The sequence below is a fragment of the Malania oleifera genome, chromosome 2 (genome assembly GCF_029873635.1).
Source record: "Malania oleifera isolate guangnan ecotype guangnan chromosome 2, ASM2987363v1, whole genome shotgun sequence".
NCBI lineage: Eukaryota > Viridiplantae > Streptophyta > Magnoliopsida > Santalales > Ximeniaceae > Malania > Malania oleifera.
In genome coordinates this window covers 16,825,095-16,849,161 of record NC_080418.1, presented here as the reverse complement: position 1 = coordinate 16,849,161, position 24,067 = coordinate 16,825,095, and the positions used below count along the sequence as shown (strand labels likewise).

The following is a 24,067-nucleotide window of genomic DNA, read 5'->3' as shown; positions in this document are numbered from 1 at the left end:
TCCAAGATCTTTGTACAGATTAATCCCTAAATAATCGCCTTCAATTCAGTCATGTTATTTGTTTCATAACCCAATAATGAGGAAAAAGTTGCTTTAAATGAACCTTTTTCATCTCTTATCATGCCTCCACCACCACAATTCCCTGAGTTACCTCTACAGCTCCCATCCACATTCAACTTAATCCAACCTATCCCAGGTTTACACCATCTAACTACACGAGGAAGACAAACCCCCATATTTTTAAATTGAATATCCAAAGCACGACGGACTGCAATATCCGTGCAAGAAGCAGGTGCACATTTATTTAACTTGTCTGAAATGGATCTCAGCCAATATTTAATATCAAGCCACACAGTTCTCACCGAATCATGAATTGATTCCATCCTGGCTCTACATCAACGAGTCCAGAGTCTCCAAATGATGAGACTAGGTATAAGACCTACCAAAATGTCTAACTGTGAGGCCCGTCTTGCACAACTAAACCTGAAAAAACTCTGCCTTTCCAAGTACTCGTTGCCATACAACTAACACCCAACGTCACTGCTGCTTTTTTCCATACCTCCTGAGCAAAAGATCCGGTGCAAAACACATGGTCTAGAGATTCAATCTTGACACTTGAACAACAATCACATCAAGAGGCCATCTGGACACCTACTTCTTTAATACGAGTATCAATTGGAAGACAAGCGAACCAAGACTTCCATATACAAATTGACACCCTTTTTGGCAACATAGGATGCCAGATCCATTTGGCAACTGAGAATTCCTCTTTATGCTCCCTTATAATTTCCCAAGCACTTGTCGTGGTGAATTTCCCATATGTTGAAGATTCCCAAATTATTGTATCTGGACCCTCCTTGCAAGAAATAACAGAGTTCATTACTTCCTTAGCCTGATCTTCACCCAACAGATCCACTAATAAATCAACATTCCACCCATCTCTATCCCAACAATCTTGAATTCGAAGCTTATGGTTACTGATTTCTTGAACCTTAGCACAAAGGGGGTCGGAGGCTAACCAACGATTAGACCAGAAAGAAGCCGACCCTTCTTTAATTCGAACACGGACATGCTCTAAAACTTCAGGAATCACACGAACAATCGATCTCCAAAATCTGGTTCCTTTCTCTAGTTTCATTTCTCTCAAGTGGTGTTTCTTATACAAATACTTGGCTTTAAAGAATTGAGTCCGCAGATTATCCATAATTAACAATCTCCACACAAACTTCATATGCAATGATTTTTTTACCTCCTCCAAATCCCTAACAGCCAAACCACCCTCACAAACAGGCTTACATATATTAGACCAAGAACACCAATTCCTTTTCCTTTTGTCATTTACTCCACTCCAAAAAAATTTCGATAACATAAAATTTATCTTTTTGAAGACAGTAGTAGGAATGTCCAATACCGTCAATTGATGAATCGATATTGATGATAATACATGCTTAATTAAAATTAGGCAACCCCCTTGAGATAAAAGCTTGAATTTCCAACCCACTATCTTTTTCCTCAATTTATCAACTAGAGGCTCTAAAATACGGGCCGTAAGACAACCTAATACCAAAGGAACACCCAAATATGTAGCAAGAAAACCTCCTTCCGCAAAGTCAGTCATCCTTAACAGAGATCTCTTCCGAGCAAAAGCAATTCTTTGAAAAAAAATACTTGACTTTTCTTTATTTATCAATTGACCGGACCAATCCTCATACTTCTTCAAACTCTTAATAAGCATTCGAATGAAACTTCTCTTGCCATTGGCAAAAATAAGAATGTCATCCACATAGAGAAGGTGAGATACCAAAGGCGCCTCACGAGGATGATAGTAAGCCCCTATCTTATTCTCCACAAAAATTTTCTTTAGAAGTCGAGAGAGAACTTCCTATAAAATAATAAATAGATAAGGAGATAAAGGATCTCCTTGGCAATGCCCTCGAGAAGGTTTAAAGAAACCATTATAAGTGTCATTCATCATAATGGAGAACCAAGGAGAGGAAACACATTCCGCCACTAAACCACAAAATTTTCGTGAGAAACCAAAGCTTTCCAGAACCAAGTTTAAAAAATCCCAATTGACCCTATCATATGACTTAGTCATGTCCACTTTGATCATTACATTTCCACCATTAGAATTCTTATGTAGAGAATGAACCATTTCTTATGCCAAAGAAATATTTTCAAATATACTTCTACCAGGAATGAAAGCTCCCTGTTCCGGAGAAATCAAAGCAGACAATAAACCTGTCATCATTGCAACAATAATTTTTGAAAAATTTTGTAGATAACACTACAAAGACTAATAGGCCTAAACTTGTCAAAACTCTGAGGATTCTGAACTTTTGGGATTAGAACAATGTAAGATGCAGAATAAAATCTAGGAAGAGGGGACCCAGCAAAAAAATCTCTAGCTGCATCGATCACGTCTTCTTTTACAATATCCTAGCAATCCTGGAAAAAAGTCGATCCAAAACCATCCGAACCTAGGCTACTATTTCTCGGGATAGAAAGAATAGCATCCCTTATCTCCACCTCAGACGGTTCACGACAAAGATCAATATTCTCCTCTTCAGAAACCATAGGAGATATTATATCAACAAGGTTAATTAGCTGTTCGATTGGGTCCTACACCTGTTAAGAAAGTTCGAAAATACCTTACTGCACCCTCATGAATAGCTTCCATAGAATCCAACACTTCTCCATTTGGAAGTTTCAATGAATGAATCATAGTCTTCTTCCTCCTTTGGTTCACAAATGCATGAAAGAACTTTATATTGTTATCCCCCGCCTCCAACCATTTTTTTTTTCTAGCTGAGAAATACGAATCTCCTCCCTCTTTTCCCATGCTTCCAGCTCGAGTTTAGTAAGGAAAAAATCTTCCTCCATTTCTAGCGAATACCCTTCCTGAAGCCGAGCCTCTAGAGCCTCCATACTTTCCTCCAATTTATTAATGTTCTATTGTACATGTCCAAAAACCTGTTTGTTCCAATTTCGAATTGCAGCTTTCGTATGTTTCAATTTACCAGCAAGTCTAATTAAACTCGAACCATGAGACTCCTCCCTCCAGGCTTCCTCCACGCAAGGCTTAAAAGACTAGTGTGTGCTCCACATATTCTGATACCTGAAGGGAGAAGGACCATACTGATGCAGATTTCTAAAGTCCTCCTCTTTCCATACTCAAAATAAATATTTGCCAAAACCTGAAGAAGATTCGAATTATAGAGCACCCTATCCAGTTTTGCCCAACTCCGAGAATTACCACTGTGACCATTACACCAAGACATGTTGTTGTCAGTACCAACCGAATCCATAAGACCACAGTTGTCCAAACAATTGTTAAATTCCTCCATAGCCGATAACGGCCTCATATGACCACCAATACGTTCCGAATCTGAATGGATAATATTAAAATCTCCCGCCACTAACCAAGGGAAATCATCCCTCTTTACAAACTCCAAATCATTTCAAAGTTCCCGGCGATCTGTTTGACGACATTTAGCATAAACAAAAGAAGCCAAGAAAATCTGGTCCACATAACTAAAAGTACTTGAAATAACTTTATCAGACATATGTTGTAACTCAAAGTGCACTTCCTCTTCCCAAAATATCCAAATTTTACCCCCCACTGAAGCATTCGCACAAAAATTCGACAAATTTAGAAAGTTAGCCCATTGCGATATCAGACTTTCATAAAAAAATGGCTCTGAAATAACCAAAATAAAAGGCGAAAAATTCCTCATTAACTTATGTAAACGATTTTTTGACGTGCCTAAACCCCGCACATTCCACATTAGAATTGTATTAATCATAAATCAAGTTTCTTTAGACAGGTAATAACCCATTGAGACTTCTTCTCACTTTGCCCATTAATATCCTTCAACTTAACAATCGGAACATGTAAATCATCATCCGAACAAAAGCCTTTTTTCCAAAGGGAGTTTCTCTAAATTATTTGTCTCCACCTCCCTATCTGATTCACAATTATGTGGGACACACCTGGCTATGAAAGTACACTCTTGTTCCAAAATTTCTGTAACCATATTACTAGACGAAATCAACTGATCATGCACTACTATGCCATCTTCCACTATCAGAATATCAGCGTCAGGAGCACCCAAGACTGGTTCAACACTCTCCTCCCTCTGCACAATCTCATACTAATTTATATTTCGCTGCAAAGTCTCCATTTCAAGCCTCAGATCTTCGGGAACAAACTCCCCCTCTTCCATCTCACATTGCGGAACTATCTCAACCACTGGCAAAATTTGTGATGTCGTTGCACCCTTTTGAGCCTGAGCCCCCTCTATAGGTTCTTCGACAATGCATGGATCTATCAATTCTCTCTGAACTTCCTTCCCTTTATCCAATTTCTTCACACGCAAAACTTCTTGTCGATTTTCTTGTCTACCATATTTTGTATCCTTACTTCTATTGTAGCAACCCAAAGGATAATAGCATTTTAATAATAAGGGGGAGAGAAAATAGATACAGAAACAAAAAGAGGTCGTAAACTTCGTCGACGAACACAGGGTTTCGTCGACGAAGGTCTTCAGAATTTCATCGACGAACACAGGACTTCGTCGACGAGAAAATACCGAGAGAGGGTCTGGGGGCGGTCTGAATTTCATCAACGAATATGGGGCTTCGTTGACGAATTTTGTGAAGGACTCATCGATGAGGTGACATGTCTCGTCGACAAATCCGGCAGTATAAAAATGGAAAAAATTGGGATTTCGTCATTTCTCTTGCCGCTCTCTCTCTTCTCTTTCTCTCTCCTCTCTCTCTCTCTCTCTCTCCTACGACTCTCTCTCCCTTTTCTCTTCGTTTCTGGCCCCACTAGTCGCCGGATCGATGATCCGAAGCTACCACGACGCTCCTGGCGGAGTTCTGTACGCATCTACCAGAGCGAATCGTCGGGAAATCAGAGTTGAAAATCATCCCAAATTCAGGGTAAGGCATTTTAGTCTCCTTTTGGCCTTGTGGTAGTTATAGGAAATGATATAGACAGAAAAATACTGATGTTTAGTTCTGACAAATATTGGTTTCAAGGTGTTTTGTAGGAGGCCCTGCGGGTGTTAGGCTTGTATTCCCTAGGGGCTTTCCACTAGTCAGGTAAGAGAAATTTGTTATGCTAGGAAAATTCTAAATATTATACAGTGTATTTATTTACGAAAATTATGTATTAAAGTATGGTGTAGCTTGTGAATGTGTATGTAGTACGAGGATATGTTTTACGAATTGTAGTTTCATGATTTTTATGAATTTCACTACCATGATTTTACGGATTTTAGTACCATGATTATACGAATCTCAGTACCATGATTATACGAATTCCAGTATTACAAATATGCAGTTCCATGTTATGATTATTCAGATTTCAGTACGTTTTGCAGCATCATGGTTATTATGATTACTTCAGAATCATGGTAAATAAGATAAATATGTATATAAAAATATTATATGATATCAAACCCTGTTGGACTTGCAGCTAGAGAGCACAGTACCGTTGTTATAGATACTATGTTACTTTATGAGTGCAACCACTTATTTAGATAATACGTGGTAAAGTCGACCACCTAGGCCCTTGAAGAGGTTAGGCTCCCCATCCAGATATGGGTTGAGGTGGGCAGGTCGACTGACGGAGTTTAATGATTTATTCCTGGTTGGCCATCCATGGTAAATCCAGCCTACGGGCTGCACAACCTTGTCATGAGGGGCATGTCACGACACAAATAGCCACAGGGAACAGTTTTCAGTTATTATTACATACGTACGGATTTACAGAAACAGGGACTCTACTTATGTACACTAGAAGTATTTTGAATTATAACCATAATACTGTATGTTAAGCAATAGGGAAGAGGGGTGGTGTATTTTATTATTGGTACTGTACTTTGTATTCAGCTATTCATGTTTATATGGAAACAGATTTCATGATATATATTGTAGCTCATTTGCCACACACTAGTAATAGCATATTTCTTCTTACTGAGCGTTGGCTCATCCCAGTGTTGAAACATTTTTCAGGTAATCCAGGTAGGCGAGCAGACCAGGCTCGCAAATAGAAGAGATTCAGTGGTGCCCTAACAGAGAGTGAGTATCATTTTTGGGAGCATTTTTGTATTACCCTCACCAGTTGAGGTTATTTTGGGAACAGTGATATATGTATATATTTTAGGGAAAACATTTCTAAACTCTGGTATTGTATGTAATAATTTATGGTTATGTTACATAATTTCCGCTTCTTGCTGCTTAGGTTTTGGTTGGGTTTACCCCCAGCATGGTATCAGAGCATGTAGAATGTTAGAAAAAAAAAAATCAATTTAATAAGTAGGTCGTTACAGTTTGGTATCAGAGCCTAAGTTTACTAGGTTCTGTAGACTTTAGAGTGCAGCAGAAGTAATACCAGAGTATAGGAAAAGGATTTGAGGTTTGTTCTGTGTCTGGGTACAGGATTTTCATAGTGTTTTCTGTGCTTTTCCTAGGGTGACGATTTGAGGAAAACCATAGTAAACTATTGTCGGGTCGTGTGTCTAGGTGACAGAACTGGATATTGGGTTAAAGTCAAGGAAGGTAACTAATTTTGAGTTGGTATAGGATAGGTCCATATAGGAGATAAAGTGTTTAAATATGTTTCTTATTTTCAAGATTGACCTAGGAAGCAGCGGCACGAATGCTGGGGAGGACAGGCCAGGACCTTCCAGTATAGGTGGAGGAAATACTGATGTTGTGCTGCGCAGTGTCACTCAGCAGGTGATGGCTGAGATGGCTAGGAGTTCTGGGGAGCTTGGTTGTTCGATTGAGTAGTTTACATGTATGAAGCCCCCATCCTTTGTTGAAGGAGATGACCCGACTATAGCTGAGAATTGGGTCCAGGATATCGAGGAGATGTTGGCGGTGCTTCCATGTACGGATGAGCAGAATCTAGCATTTGCCACTTTTAAACTGACAGGGGAGGCGAAGCGCTGGTGGAGAGCAGCGCGTTTGATAGAGGAGTAGAGTCCGGTTCCAGTTCCATTGACGTGGGATCGATTCAAGGATATGTTCTTCGAGTGGTATTTTCCTACTATCATTCGGAGTGCGAAGGCAGCAGAGTTCCTGCATTTGGTACAGGGGCAGATGACTGTATCTCCATACGCGGCTCGGTTTGTCGAGTTGTCGTGTTTTGCTCCACATCTAGCACCTAATGAAGAGAAGAAGGTTAGGAAGTTTGAAGAAGGGTTGAGGTAGAATCTGTTTGAGCAGGTGATTGGTTTTAGGGCTCAGACATTCAAAGAGGTTGTAGACAGTGCTGCGATTATTGAGAGTGGTATTCAGAGGGGTGTGGCAGCTCAGGGTCAGAGGAAGAGGCCTGTGCCTCAGGGTTTCCAGGCTGGCTCCAATAGGGGCCCATGGAGAGGAGGTCATGATAGGGGGGATCAGAGACAGATGGCAGAACCTCGAGGGAACCAGGGTGCGTAGACATACCCGGTGTGTCAGACATGTGGGAGACATCATATGGGGGAGTGTTGGGCAAGCAAGGGTGTATGTTATCGTTGTGGGAGACCAGGTCACGTGATGCGTGATTGCCTAGGTCAGCAAGACCAGGTCCCAACACCTAGGCCTTATCAGGGAGGACACTAGGCGCCTCGAGGTGGCTAGCAGAGGAACGTAGCTCCAGTGCGAGTTTATGCCCTGACGCCAGGTGATGCAGAGGCTGCTACGGATGTGGTGATAGGTACATTTACCATTTTATCATACCCAGTTATTGTTCTTTTTAACTCGGGTGCTACTCATTCTTTCATTTCTACATCTTATGTTAAATTATCTGAGAGTGAGACCCAGTCATTAGATATAGTACGGTCGGTAGCTACACCATCAGGGTCAATGATTAGATGTCAGAGAGTACTTAGAGGCTATCCGATAGAAATTCAGGGAAAAGTATTACCAGTAGATCTTGTTGTGTTTGATATGTGTGGGTTCGATATAATACTGGGTATGGACTGGTTGGCTGCCAATCACGCTAGCATTGATTGCTTCCAAAAAGAAGTAATTTTCAGACCTCCTGGAGAGCAGGAATTCAGATTCGTTGGCTCACGGGTACATGCTCCAACACAGCTGGTGTCCGCAGTACAGGCGAACAGATTACTCCTAGACGGAGATCAAGGATTTATAGCATTTGTGAAAGAAGCATCTGAAAATGAATTGAAGATTGACAGCACCCCAGTGGTACGGGAATTTCTAGATGTTTCTCCAGAGGAGCTACCAGGGCTGCCTCCTGTGCGCGAGATAGATTTTCCTATAGATTTACCTCCAGGGACTGTGCCGATCTCTAAGGTCTTGTACCATATGGCTCTAGCTGAATTAGGAGAATTAAAGGAGCAGTTGCAGGATTTGTTGAACAAGGGGTTTATATGACCCAGTGTATCGCCGTGGGGAGCTCCAGTGTTGTTTGTAAAGAAGAAAGACGTGTCCATGAGGATGTGTATTGACTATAGGGAGATAAACAAAGCTACTATCAAGAATAAATATTCTCTGCCCCGTATAGACGATTTATTTGATCAGCTCCAGGGTACACGGGTATATTCCAAGATTGACCTTAGATCCAGGTATCATCAAGTGAGAGTAAAGGTAGAGGATGTTGCAAAGACGGCCTTCAGGACCAAGTACAGGCACTATGAATTTCTCGTTATGCCTTTAGGTTTGACGAATGCCCCAGCTGTGTTCATGAACTTGATGAACATAGTTTTTCATCAGTATCTAAATTAGTTTGTAGTAGTTTTTATTGATGATATACTGGTCTACTCACGGAGTTTTGAGGAGCATGAGGTGCATTTGAGGCATGTGCTACAGACTCTCAGGGAGGAGAAGCTTTATGCTAAATTTAGCAAGTGTGAATTCTGGCTTGAGAAGGTGGCAGTTTTAGGCCATGTGATCTCAAGGGACAGTATTGCAGGGGATCCTAGCAAGATTGATGCAGTGGTAAATTGGGCTAGGCCGAGAAATGTGCAGGAAGTCAGGAGTTTCTTAGGACTGGCAGGTTATTACCGTCGTTTTGTTGAGGGTTTTTCAGCCTTGTCAGGTCCTCTTACGCGGTTGACTAGGAAAAATGTCAGATTTGTGTGGGATGAAGAGTGCGAGCAGAGCTTTCAGGAATTAAAGCGGCGGCTCGTCACTGCACCAGTTCTTACGATTCCATCTGGTGGCAATGGTTATATTATCTACAGTGACGCGTCCTTGAAAGGGCTCGGTTGTGTGCTGATGCAGCATGGTAGAGTGGTGGCATATGCATCCCGACAGTTGAAAGAATATGAGAAGAACTACCCTACTCACGATCTAGAATTGGCTGGGGTTGTACATGCACTGAAGATCTAGAGGCATTACCTTTATGGTGAGAGGTGTGAGATATTCTCTGATCATAAAAGCTTGAAATACATTTGTACACAGAAGGAATTGAATATGCGGCAGAGGAGGTGGTTGGAGCTCATCAAGGATTACGACTGCACCATTAGTTACCACCCAGGTAAAGCAAATGTGGTGATTGATGCTCTGAGCCGTAAATTAGGAGACACGGCACAGTTAGCAGCGATAATTCAGCACTCGATTCAGATGAACTTAGAGAGACTTGGTGTAGAGTTAGTGGAGGATGATCCTCAAGCATCTATGGCCAGTTTGGTTGTACAGCCCATGTTATATGAGAAGATTAAAGTTGCTCAGAGGGATGATCCAGAGTTAGTGGAGGTGATAGCTAGAGTTCAAGATGGTTAGGGGGAGGAGTTTGGTATTTCTGATGATGGGGCTCTGAGATTTCGCACCAGATTGTGTGTGCCTGCAGATGATAGCATCAGGAGGATGATTCTACAGGAGAAACACAGATCGCTATGCACTGTTCATCTTGGCAGTACAAAAATGTATAGGGATTTGCAAAATTCTTTCTAGTGGAGTGGCATGAAGAGAGAGATAGCAAAGTTTGTGCAGCAGTGTTTAATGTGCCAGCAGGTTAAGGCTGAGCACCAGAGGCCAGCTGGTCAGTTGCAGCCACTTTTCATTTCTGAGTGGAAGTGGGACCATGTATCCATGGATTTTTTTACTGGACTGTCGCCAGTGTTGCATGGTCAGAATGCCATCTGGGTGATAGTTGATAGATTGACGAAGACAGCGCATTTTCTACCCATTAAAGTCAACACCCTATGAACCGGTTAGCAGAGATATATATACAGGAGATTGTACGATCACATGGAGTGCCGGTATCCATAGTCTCGAACCGTGATCCATGTTTTACATCACGATTCTGGAGGAGTTTGCAGGAGGCACTAGGGACTCAGTTAGCATTCAGCACAGCTTTCCTCCCTCAGACCGATGGTCAGACTGAGAGAACCATCTAGGTGTTGGAAGATATGCTTCGTGCTTGTGTGCTAGACTTTGGAGATAGCTAGATTCAGTTTTTGCCACTAGTTGAATTTGCTTATAATAACAGTTATCAGGCTAGCATCGGCATGGTGCCTTTCGAGGCATTATATGGTAGGAGATGTAGATCTCCTCTTTTCTGAATGAAGTTGGCGAAAGGCGATTTTTGGGTCCAGAGATAATTTAGCAAGCATGTGATAAAGTCCGACTTATTCGTAATAGAATCAGTCCAGCACAAAGTCGACAGAAAAGTTATGCAGATACTCGCCGCCGGGAACTAGAATTTGGAATAGGTGATCATGTTTTTCTAAAGATAGCTCCTCTGAAAGGAGTTATGAGATTTGGAAAGAAGGGCAAGTTGAGCCCTAGGTATATTGGCACTTTTGAGATACTTGAGAGAATAGGGTCAGTTGCATACAGGCTAGCTTTGCCACCAGCTTTGGCTCGTATTCATGACGTGTTTCATGTTGCCATGTTATGAAAATATGTCCCAGACCCATCCCACGTCATTAGCTATGCAGAGATAGAGCTCAAGGATTCATTGGCATATGAAGAAGCTCCAGTACAGATTTTAGACAAAAAGGTTCAGATTTTACGCACTAAAGAAATACCGTTAGTTAAAGTTTTGTGGAGGAACCATGACATAGAGGAAGCCTCTTGGGAGCTCGAGGAGCAGATTAGACAGAGATACCCACAGTTATTCCAAGAGGTATAGAGGTACTTAGGTAAAGTATAATGGTTAGATAAGTTTTCTTTTGCAGGTACATGTATTGATTATGGTTAGTAGATAGTATTTTTGTTCTGGGAGAAATTTTCTTTTATGATATATGTAATCTCCCAGAACCACCCATGTAACAACGGTATTCCTCTGCCATAAGTGAGGGCAGGTAATAAAATAAGTAGACCCTTTGCTTCTACTGGATGATGGAGAGTATAGATAGAGATTCAGATAGTAAATTTCGAGGATGAAATTTTATAAGGAAGGGAGATTGTAGCGACCCAAAGAATAATAGCATTTTAATAATAAGGGGGAGAGAAAATAGATACAGAAACAAAAGGAGGCTGTAGACTTCGTCGACGAAGGTCTTCATAATTTCCTTGACGAACACAGGACTTCATCGACGAGAAAATACCGAGAGAGGGTCTAGGGGGTTATTTGAATTTCGTCAACGAATAAAGGGCTTCGTCGATGAATTTTGTGAAGGACTCGTCGACGAGGTGACGTGTCTCGTCGACGAATCCGGCAGTATAAAAATGGGGAAAATCAGGATTTCGTCATTTCTCTTGCCGCTCTCTCTCTCCTCTTTCTCTCCTCTCTCTCTCTCTCTCTCTATCTCTCTCTCTCTCTCTCTCTCTCTCTCTCTCTCTCCCTCCTACGACTCTCTCTCCCTTTTCTCTTCGTTTTCGGCCCCACCAGTCGCCGGATCGATGATCCGAAGCTACCACGATGCTCCTGGTGGAATTCTCTACGCATCTACCGGAGCGGATCGTCGGGAAATCAGAGTTGGAAATCATCCCAAATTTAGTGTAAGGCATTTTAGTCTCCTTTTGGCCTTGTGGTAGTTATAGGAAATGATATAGACAGAAAAATACTAATGTTTAGTTCTGACAAATATTGGTTTTAGGGTGTTTTGTATGAGGCCATGCGGGTGTTAGGCTTGTAATTCCTACGGGCTTTCCACTAGTCAGGTAAGGGAAATATGCTATGCTAGGAAAATTCTAAATATTATACAGTGTATTTATTTACGAAATTATGTATTAAAGTATGGTGTGACTTGTGAATATGTATGTAGTACGAGGATATGTTTTACAAATTGTAGTTTCATGATTTTTATGAATTTCACTACCATGATTTTACGGATTTTAGTACCATAATTATACAAATCTCAGTACCATGATTATATGAATTCCAGTATTACGAATATGCAGTTCCATGTTATGATTATTCAGATTTCAGTACGTTTTGCAGCATCATGGTTATTATGATTACTTCAGAATCATGGTATATCAGATAAATATGTATAGAAAAATATTATATGATATCAGACCCTGTTGGACTTGTAGTTACAGAGCACGGTACCGTTGCTATAGATACTATGTTACTTTATGAGTACAACCACCTATTCGGATAATACGTGGTAAAGTCGACCACCTAGGCCCTTGAAGAGGTTAGGCTCCCCATCCAGATATGGGTTGAGGTGGGCAGGTCGACTGACGGAGTTCAATGATTTATTCCTGATTGGCCAGTCAGGGTAAATCCAGCCTATGGGCTGCACAACCTCATCATGAGGGGCATGTCATGACACAGATAGCCACAGGGAACAATTTTCAGTTATTATTACATACGTACGGATTTACAGAAACAGGGACTCTACTTATGTATACTAGAAGTATTTTGAATTATAACCATAATACTGTATGTTAAGCAATAGGGAAGAGGGGTGGTGTATTTTATTATTGGTACTGTACTTTGTATTTAGCTATTCATGCTTATATGGAAACAGATTTCATGATATATATTATAGGTCATTTGCCACACACTAGTAATAGCATATTTCTTCTTACTGAGCATTGGCTCATCCCTGTGTTGAAACATTTTTCAGGTGATCCAGGTAGGCGAGTAGACCAGGCTCTCAAATAGAAGGGCTTCAGTGGTGCCCTGACAGAGAGTGAGTATCATTTTTGGGAGCATTTTTGTATTACCCTCACCAGTTGAGGTTATTTTGGGAACAGTGATATATGTATATATTTTGGGGAAAACATTTCTAAACTCTGGTATTGTATGTAATAATTTATGGTTATGTTACATGATTTCCGCTTCTTGCTGCTTAGGTTTTGGTTGGGTTTACCCCCAGCATGGTATCAGAGCACGTAGAATGTTAAGAAAAAAAATCAATTTAATGAGCAGGTCGTTACATCTATTCCTCAATTTTTTGTTTCCTTTCACCCCCTTGGCATACCACCTTTGAATGCCCTTGTCGATGACATTTCTCACAATAAAATCCTTACTTTTCATACCTCACTTCCTGCCAAATTTTTTGATTTGCAGAAACAACAATCGAGAAAGCATCCACCTGATCTGCCAATAAATCCACCTCCACGCACATTCTAGCACCCGTAGCCCTAGTTCAATTAAGCATAGCATTGTCTGTTCCTAGGTATCGACCAAACCTCGTGGCTAGAATTTTAAGCAATCAAGTCTGTACATGTGCATCGGAAGACCAGGGAGAAATAACCATCGAGGGGCCAAGGATGGTTCCTGCTTTAGGTTGAAATCCTTTGTCCATCGAAAAAGACAAAACGGAAATCCAGCCAAAATTCTTCCTTCACGAGACCATCCATGAAGAAAATCTTGTTCATTCTTCATCTGAACCAGTACGTGAAAATCGTCCATGAAACTAACAGAAGGGATCTCCGAAAGGCCCCATGACTTTATGATATTCAAACGGATAACATCAATAGATGGTCTAGATAGCAAAAATTTCAGAACCAACGCAAACCTAAAATCTTCCGCCACTTTGTTCATCTCAACCTCTGAGAATATAAAACCAATATCTCCATTAACATCAACTGGATATCTCATGGCTAGTTTGAAAGAAGAAGACGATGGGTTAACAGCATTAGCATTAGAACGTGATACTACATGGGCATACGATAAAGGTCCTGAACCACCTTTCGAAAAAGGCCCCACTAGTGCAGGATCCCCCAGAGGGCCGATAGGCGCCACCATTGACTCCTACATAGTAAGTGTCTTACTTCAACGAGAATGGAAGAGAGACATAACTGATTTTGAATGATTTAGAGTACCGGCAGAAGAAAGCTTGTCAAAATTCAAAGTCCTAGAAAACCAGCAGGCGGCGAAGTGGGCGACCATAGTTGCAGCTGATGACTCTTGGCAAAATTCTCACAGCAAGAGGAGGCTCGAGAATTCTCCTCTGCAAATCCCAGAAATGACACCGTTTGGCTCTCTTCTACGAGACCTCGAAATAGCACCTAGTCGCTATCGTCTCAAGGGCTAAGAGTCCCTTCGTTGTTGTCACGAGATTTTTCGAACTCACTGTCGTCCCACCACCGTATTCGTAAACCTCCTCTACAAATCCCAGAAAAACCACCCTCTGCAACCTCTACTTCGGTGTGCAGGGCCACATAGAGCTAGATCTGAAGGAATGGCGACCATAGTTGGCACAGGTGATATCGGCGCGGCTTGAGTGGCGATCAGAAACAGCGTGGCCAGTGGTGGTCGTGTGCACGGCGTCTCATGCAAGAGTGCAGCGTAGCCAGTGGTGGTCGCGCGATGGCGCGCAGGCTATGGGGATTGGGTCGTCGCCGCCATTGCAGATCTGAAACGCGAGAGCTAGGGCTTCAAGGATTTTGCTCATCGAACACCAGGAGACCAAGCCGTCTGGAGATTTGCCTACAAAGAGGCGACGTCCGGCAACAAAGGCTCTAGGGTTTGTGATCTTGTTATTAGGACATCCGTACAAACCAAGTATATACAATGATAGAATCCTCAAGGACAAAACCTCATTCCACTCCATCAATCTATCTTTGTTGTGTCTCAAAGTCAAAATATAGAATCATTATATATTAGTCAAGCTAAAAATGTATCTAACTTTCATTATATATTAATCATTATATTTGGAAGAAAATTCCCTTCCAAATATGCATAGGGCTCTGCATAACTTTCACCTGCCAATCAAATCACATTTTGCTTTCATTCACAATAGTTCAAAATGCGGGTAAGATCTAAAGCTCTAATTTTTATTTTTATTTTTAAATTTAACAAAAAAGAAAAATGGGCTTACAAGTTTGCATCCCAACAGTTGGCCACATTTGTCACAAAAGATATTACCAGCCAAGTATCTTTTTCCCTCCATCTCATGCAACTCTTCCTCAATTTTCACATTGGTGTTGCATTTATCATCATCGTTATTATATAACATTATTAAATTATGAAAATTTATACTGTTAACGATTCAAACTTGGAAAATATACATTTAATTTTCACCAAAGTTCGTTTATTTGTTCCTTTTGAATGGTAATGTGAGAAATAAGATAGACTGAATTCAAACATGAACAATGAAATCAATATATAATGAATGATATATGAAGAAATTAAGATGTGTGTGGATGGAGATGAAGATGGAGATGGAGGATACGTACATTCTATGGAAGAGATGAGAAGACATCCCGTTAAACCCTGTAATTCCCTGCAATCTTAAATTGCTTCAGTTAATGAGTTCCAAGAAATAAATAAATATGAGATCGAGAGAGAGAGAGAGAGAGAGAGAGAGAGAGAGAGAGAGAGAGAATGAACCTTGAGGTCAAGATGATGATGGAGGGCAAGTTGGGTGATGTTGGCGTGATGATGATCAGAGGGGGAGGAGGAGGCGGGGTTGTCTTCTTTATCAGGAGGGAGAATATTGATGGCTGCAGAAGGAGAAGAAGCAAAAGCAGCGGAAGTGTAATAGTGATCATGGTAGCATCCTCGGCAGCAATAGTAATATAATTTTTCTCCTTTCTCATATGTCTCATCATCCATTCTTCTCAATAATTTTATTCTTGCTTCGCCTTAATTCACTCAAAATGGTTTCTCTCTTTAATTTATTGATCGACCTTTCTTCTCGCACAGATAAATAGAACAGAGCAGAAAGCAAAGAGCAGAGAGGTAGCGTTGTGGTGCATCTAGTTTGGTTTAATTATATATATACATAGTCAAATTGGCGGAGAACAAGAAATATTGGGTTCTTGTTCTTTGAAGCTGCGTTCGTACACATATAAATTCAATCAAGAACAAGAAAATTAATGGCTTCTTGATGCTGCAATCTGTTAGGAACTTGTGAGCATCTAGATCAAAGTGACCCCAAAATTTTAATGTGGTTCAGTCAATAACGATCTACGTCCACGGAGCACACACCAAATATTCACTATCGCTGGAAAAATTACAACTCTCACACACACTCTCTCTCTCTCTCTTCCTCCCTTCTTCCTCTCTGCTCTCTCTGAGCTTCTCACTCTCTCTGCACACACAATTACATCTTCCATAGCCCTTTATTTATAGGGCTTGGAATTTAAATCACAATTAAAATAAAATCAATTATGAATGGAAGTTACAACGAAGAGGTTAATGGAGAGATAAATTGCACTAATTTCAACACGTTTTCCAACTCAACTCCATCAATGGTCCGCGTCTTCAACTCAGCTCCAGCTCCTGGCTGTCTTTTGGCTCCAACTCTAACAATCTCCCACTTGGAGACAGAGACGCCTCCTCAACCAGTATCATGAATAAATGATGTGCTCAAAACATATGTCTTCAGGCATGAAGACCAACTGAAGTTGAACACAACTTCAGCTTCTCTGTAGTCGCCACCTTCCTGTCTGCTCGATTCTTGCGGACTAATCTGACGGCTGTCAACTTCACAACTAGTGTAAATATGCCGGTGTAGTCAATCCCTTCCTTATGCTCAAAGTCTTTGACTACCAACTGAGGCTTGTACCTTCTAAAGCCGTCATGCTCCTCTTCGATTCTGTACACCCACTTGTTGTGAAGGCTTTTGGGCAACTTCCACATTCTGTTGGAGGTAAGGGACTTTATCTCATCCTTCATCGCAAGCTCCCACTTGCTCGTATCTGCCACTTGACATGTTTCATCATAGCATTCGGGCTTTCCTCCATCTATAGGAAGTAAGTAATCAATATACCTTCTATTTGGTATATGAGACCGAGTAGATCTCCTAAGCTCCGAAGCTGGAGTAGGAGATGGTGGTGCGACGATCTGCTCCACTGGTTCCTCCACCTGAGGATTCTCGATATTCTACTGTTGTGTCCCGACACATTCTGAGTGGACCAGTTCTAGTCCCTTCTTCTTTGGGGCACGAGTGTTTATCTAGAAACTAACCCTCTTCTGTTTCTCAACTATACAATCCTCACACATGTCAATCTGTACTAAAATAGACATGGAGGCATTTAAGGTTAGAAAAAGTGTTCCGATTTTCTTACCTCGCATAATCGTTAGTACACCCTTTGAAACTTTCCATTCATTGCCAATGAATTTCGTCGTGTATCCCTCATCTGTCAACAGACCAACTGAGATCAAATTCTTTCTCAATTATGGAATATACATGAGATCCTTTAGCTTCCATACTAACCCGTTTATATTGATCTTCACTACTCCTTTGCCAGTTACGTCGCAAGGTTGATCGTTACCAAGGTACACCTTACTAAAATTACCTAGTGTGTACTCCTCTAGGCAATCTCTGCAGCATGTGGCATGAAATGAGGCTCCGAAGTCTAAGACCCAAGACTCCTACTTGCTCTCCAAAGAGCAGATCAACATCTCATCATTCTCGAAAGAAATATTTGCCTCTATCTTTGCCTTCATCTCATATTCTTTCTTCTGACTCCTACATTGGTTCTTGTAATGACCAGCTTTTCCACAGTTCCAGCACTCAATAACTTTTGTGCTCTGGGAACCTATGTCCTGAGTACCTCTGGGATTACTAGATTTAGACCGCCTAGGCCTAGATCTGCCATGGTTGTTTGATCGTCCATGCCTGTTTCCTCTGCCTCGACTCTCCATGTTCAAGGCTGAACTCGAAGTGGAGCCATGGTTCAACTGCATTCTTATTTCCTCCATCAAAATCATCCTGACGACTTCATCGTATACAAGCTTCGATTTCCCTGCGGAGCTACTGATGGCAGTAACGACACCATTCCAACTTTCAAGCAACTAACTAAGAATTCAGTAGGGCCCAAATCTCATTATCAAACGCTATCCCGACTGAGGCAAGTTGATCAAACAACTCATTGAAGTTATTCAAATGTATTCTAAAACTTTCACCAGCAGACATGTTCATCGTAAATAGTCTTTTCATTAGATGTACCTTGTTTGTGGCTGAAGGCTGCTCGTACATATTAGAGAGCGCATCCATCAGAGACTTGGTGGATGTTATATGCTTGATATTGAACGCTACAGATTTCGACAACGTCATTCTGATGGCTCCGAGGGCTTTTCGATCAAGCAACTCCACTCGTCCTCGTTCATGGATGCTGACTTACCTTTCAACAGTAAGTGTAATTCCTTCCCAAACAAATAATCTTCTATCTGCATCTTCCAGAAACTGAAATTGTTTCCGTTGAACATTTTGATTTTTAAGCACTTTTCATTCAAAATCTTGATTTGCTTATTTAAAGATGGAATTAGCTCAAATGGATAGTGCAGTTGGATCTGGAACGATCGAAAACCCTAGAAATGGTTCAAATCGCTAAAAAAAAGGACCCAAAATGACTCCGAAAAGCTCAGTCAAAGTTTGGTCAAACTTACTAACGTGGCAGGGGGTGGTGCCCACTGATGGTGAGCTGACGTGGCAGGGGTGGGCCCACTTTCTGACTTGGCAGTGGGGTCCACCTACTGACGTGGCACCCACCCGTTGAAGTGGCCCGGCTGGCATGGTAGCTGACTCAACGGCGCTGACATGGCCGATTATGGGACGGCGGGTCGGATCCAGGTCAGGGACCAAATCTCGAGTTAACTCGGGTTTGAGTGATCTACCGGGCCAGGTCGGGTTCCTTCTGGGTCGAGTCGAGGCAGATTGGGCGAGGAAAACGCATGCAACGCGTGCAGCGCATGAGGGAACGGTCACCGGTGCGTAACCGGCACGTGGCGAAGCGTCCTGCTCCGGCGAGGCGTGTGATGGTGCGTGAGCCTTCATCTGAACTTCGTTGGAGCTCCATCTTGCACCCTTCTCTTCTTATCAGCGAGCTGAATGCGATGGTGGCCTCAAAACGCAGTTTTGATCAACTGGACAGAGCTCTGATTTCGGGATTACTTCCGATCTGGCTTTTCTGCTCCAACCGGGCTCTGATACCACTTATTAGGAACCTGTGAGCATCCAAATCAAAGTGACACCAAAATTTTAACGTGGTTCGGTCAATAAAAACCTACGTCCACGGAGCACACACCAAATATTCACTATCGCCGAAAAAATTACAACTTTCACACACTCTCTCTCTCTCTCTCTCTTCCTCCCTTTTTCCTCTCTGCTCTCTCTAAGCTTCTCACTCTCTCTGCACACACATTTACATCTTCCACAGCCCTCTATTTATAGGGCTTGGAATTTAAATCACAATTAAAATAAAATCAATCATGAATGGAAGTTACAATGGAGAGGTTAATGGAGAGATAAATTGCACTAATTTCAACGCATTTTCCAACTCAGCTCCATGAATGGTCCGCGTCTCCAACTCAGCTCCAGCTGTAACGACCCGAATTTTTAAATGAAATTTAACTAATAAAGAAAGGAAAATTTGAAAAAGGGAAAAGAAGGGAAGCTGCCAAGCTTCGTCGACGAACACAAGGCTTCATCGACGAGAAAATACCGAGAGGGGTTTTGAGGCAGCCTGAATTTCGTCGACGAATACAGGGTCTCGTCGACGAAATTTATGAAGAACTCGTCGACGAAGATCGGGCTCGTCGACGAATTCCGCCGCCTATAAATATGAAAAATCCAATTTTTATTTCATTTTTCACGCTCCTCTCTCTCTCTCCTCTCTCTTCCCTTCGACTCTCTCACTCTCTCTCTTCGATTTTGGTCTGGTTTTACGCCGGATCGAAGATTTTAGGCTACCACGACCCTCCTGGCAAAGTTCCCTACAAGTTTGCTGGAGCGGATCATTGGGAAAATGAAGTTGGAAATCATCCCAAAGTTGAGGTGAGACTTTTTAAGCCAAATTGAACTTTATGGCAGTTATAGAAATTGACGTACGCATGAAAATACTGATGATTAATACTGGGAGTTTTGAGTTTCAGGATATTGAGTAGGAAATCCTACGAGGTTAGGCTAAGATTTTAGGGGGCTTTTTCAGTAGTCAGGTAAGGGAGTAAACTAAAGTAGTTCTTTTCCATGCAAAATATTATTGATTATGAGTAAATTTACTTTCAGAAAAGCGTATGATATACCTGTATATTATAGATGAAATGTACGTTTGGGAAATATTGTTATTATGATGAAACGTATATGTATGTATGAGATGATAGAAAAGCACGATTTTAAAATATGAAGTATGACTTTTAATAGAGCATGTGTGGGATAAATATTATTTTACGTAAAATGAGATATGATATAAATGCTTTTTCGAGTAAAATACATTTTTCAGGTATTTTGGAAAGATGGGTTATGTTATATTGAGTTGACGAATATATAATAAATAAGTTATTTTCAAATGTAAATACCTGAAATGTATTTGGCGCAAGGTCATATTTATGTTATCAGCGCGAGGCCGTATTTATTATGTTATTGGCGTGAGGCCATATTTATTATGCTATCGGCGCGAGGCCGTATTATTATGCTATCGGCACGAGGCCGTATTATTATATTATCAGCGCAATGCCGTATTTATTATGCTATCGACACGAGGCCATATTGATGTTATTGGCGCGAGGCCATATATATATATTTACTATGATTTTGGCACGAGGCCATACATATGATTTCGGCGCGAGGCCGTATCTATGTTTTTGGCACGAGGTCGTGTTGATGTTACGTATGTTCATGTATTCTATGTTAGTGTAACCAGGATGTTAGTTTAGTTCAGACCAGGAGTTCGGTACCGTAGCTATGGGTAGATTTTGGCATGAGGCCGTATTAGTGCTAACCATTCCACGAGGGGATGGGAGTAAGATAGTCGATGTGGCTTTCAGTAGAGTGTGGATATCCACCTGGCAGTCCAGACCAGGGTGCGGTGGGTCCATCGTACTTACAGACATAGTTGATTCGGCAGTGGTCAACCAGCCATTGTCGGGTCCCGCCTTCGGGCTGCACAACCCGTCATGGGGGGTAATACATGACATTAGCTAACTATTCATCTTGGGTTGATTTTTCAGTATTACAGTTATAGCAGATGTTTATATACGTTACGAGTTATTAGCATATATGAAAATGTATGATTATTTCGAATGATATGACGAATGTTTTCCGACTTATGAAATGTACAGTATATGTATAATTGCACTAAATATTCATATTGTCACACAGCTGTATTTAGTTTATTTTCTCTGACTGAGAAGTGTCTCACCCCCAACATTAATATATTTTTCAGGAAACCTAGAGAAATCGGCGAGTCAGGGCCGCCGTTGAGTGATTGGTGCTTCCTTACTAGAAGGGTAAGCCCTGAGCTAGGACTAGGAGATTTTTGGTTGCATAGTCCTAGTGTTATTTTGACTTTTTGGAGATTGTACATATGAACAGTATAATTGATGTTAATAGAAAGCTCTGGTATTATGTTTTATGGATGGATGTATGGATTTTTATGTTTACTGCTGCTAAGTTTTTCGCTGTGTATAATAGGTGTCCCCGTTATTCACGGGTTCGGGTCGACCATTTTATTTATTATGTTGTATTTTATTGAGGGACGTTACACCAGCTCCTGGTTGTCTTCTAACTCCAGCTCTAACACAATCATCAACATTATTCTGCATATATATATATATATATATATATATATATATATATATATATATATATATACACATAGCATAAGTACCTTTTTATTTATTTATTTAATTTATTATTTGTTTTTCTGGCTTTTGATTCCAAAAGAGTTTGAGCTTCAACGCTAGCTTTAGCTTCAATAGCAGTCTCGTCCCAAATTTATTAATAACCCTTACTTATATATAGCAATTGATGGTTAGAATGTTAAGGGGGTGACTCATATTACTACAAACGAAAATTAAAAACTACAAAAAATAAATTAAAAATTAAAAATCAGTAGTTTATTTGACTATTATTTAATATTTATAAAATAAAATATAAATTAAAATTTTAATTAAAAATGCTCATTTTTATTTTTAAATCAAACAATGTTATAAAAAAATGATTAAAATAATAAAATTACAAAATAATACATTTTAAATTATAATTAAAATTAATTGTTATACTTTAAAACAATAAATATTTTATTAGACATGATGATTGAAAAATAGTAGAAATATATTATAATTGATTTTATTACTATTTTTTGAAATTTATGTATATTTCTATTTTAACTATATTTAAATTTATTTGATCATTTTATTTTAATTTTTAATTATATATATATATGTATATATAATAATTTAATCAAACGAAATGCCTCTAAATATTAAAAATTTTGACAATTAGTTATCAAAACAACTGAAAATTATAAGATGTAATTTTTAAGTTTTTCACAAACAATTGAAAATTGATAATAGAATTAGAAAACTGACAACATAAATAAACACATTTTTATAATTTATCTTACAAAAATAGAAGGATGCTAATTACAAATATGTCCTAAGATTAAGCAGAAAAAAAATATAGTTGTCACTTGACCCACATGACCGCATGATAGGCCTCAGTGTCCATTCTTATTGTATTAATTGGGGTTAGATTTAAATGTTGTTTGTTGTCATTTAAACATCTTTAAAATTAATTATGATGTGGTTGAATTTAATTGTGGGTAAGGATGGTAAGTGGCTATCAGCTATCTCGACATATTTAATTTCCGAAAGAAGAAGAGATATTATACAAAAACAAAACAAATTCATGAATTTTCATGCAGACCATATCAGAAGACGTCCATTCTTTCTTCTTCAACAAAAACCAAACCTTAATGATTCACCTATGAATTGAATCCCCTGCTCGAACGACAGTGCCCATTTTGATTTTAATCTATTTTACTCACAGGCCTCTGCTACAGATTCACGCTCTTCAGAAGTAGCAGCAACAGGGGTACTCATGCTCTCTTCTCCACTTGAACCTGGCGGCGGATCAAGCTCTACCTCATCCCAGTCATCTATCTTCGCTCTGCCGCATGGATCACAATTCCCCATCACACAATCAAACAATGATTACAATAACAACAGCGAGTCAGTGACACACAATCCAAATTAGATGACTAATACGTAGACGACGGGGTTAGAGTATTTTCCAATCGAGGTTAGGTCTTACTTATCCAGAAGAAATCTTCCTTCTTTGAAATCCTGAGATGGCGGGTACATGACTTTGACCTGAAATGTAGAATGAGCATTTTCAATCCTTTGACATGGAAAACGATGGAAGAGAAAGATAGGCGTAAGGGTTTTGGTGGGGTTTTACGATTTTCCATCCCAGTGGTCGGAGGCATCTGTTACAGTGAACATCGGCCGCGCTGTACTGCTGGCCGCCCACCATTTTAAACTCAGGCTCTTCAATTGTGACGTTGACTCTGCTTAATTGCATTAACCATCATTTGTGCAAATTTTTCAGCGTACTTGCTTTTTAATTCAAGAAGTTAAATACATTACGAGAAACAGAGAGACAGAGAGGGGCGTGTTTAACATTAACAGAGAAATAGATTGAGAAGGAAATGAGAGCTTACATGGATCTGAAGAGATATGCAGGTTTTTCGTTAAATCCTTCAGCATCCTACGCGCAAATTGCGTATCGAAATTAGAAAGATTAACAAGAAAACAAGAAAATTCGATTAATCTTCAAGCAGTTCTTTGAAACCCACACAAGCAGAGATGGCAGAGTAGCTTTTTATTTGAGAGAAGGAGAGAGAGAACCTTGAGAGCAAGATCAGAATCCAAAGCGATGTGGGTCATGGCTTCCCAATCAAGAGGGGGCTTGCCGCTGCCGCCAACGTCGTGGGAGCATCCTCCGCAGCAGTAGAATCGGCGGTTGAT

General features: G+C 40.4%; 1 protein-coding gene across 1 annotated transcript in view; it reads right to left on the bottom strand.

Annotated features, from left to right (window-relative positions):
- Nucleotides 1–22,916: 22,916 nt before the first annotated feature.
- The window catches only part of LOC131149576 (methyl-CpG-binding domain-containing protein 7-like), a 72,023-nt gene continuing 70,872 nt past the window's right edge, over nucleotides 22,917–24,067 (bottom strand). The window contains exons 2-5 of the mRNA XM_058100140.1: nucleotides 23,761–23,807; nucleotides 23,499–23,607; nucleotides 23,352–23,410; nucleotides 22,917–23,207 (exon numbers count right to left, since the gene is read on the bottom strand). Coding sequence (XP_057956123.1) covers nucleotides 23,078–23,207; nucleotides 23,352–23,410; nucleotides 23,499–23,607; nucleotides 23,761–23,807 — 345 coding nt within the window. The 3' untranslated portion in view covers nucleotides 22,917–23,077. The remainder of the gene's footprint in view (nucleotides 23,208–23,351; nucleotides 23,411–23,498; nucleotides 23,608–23,760; nucleotides 23,808–24,067) is intronic.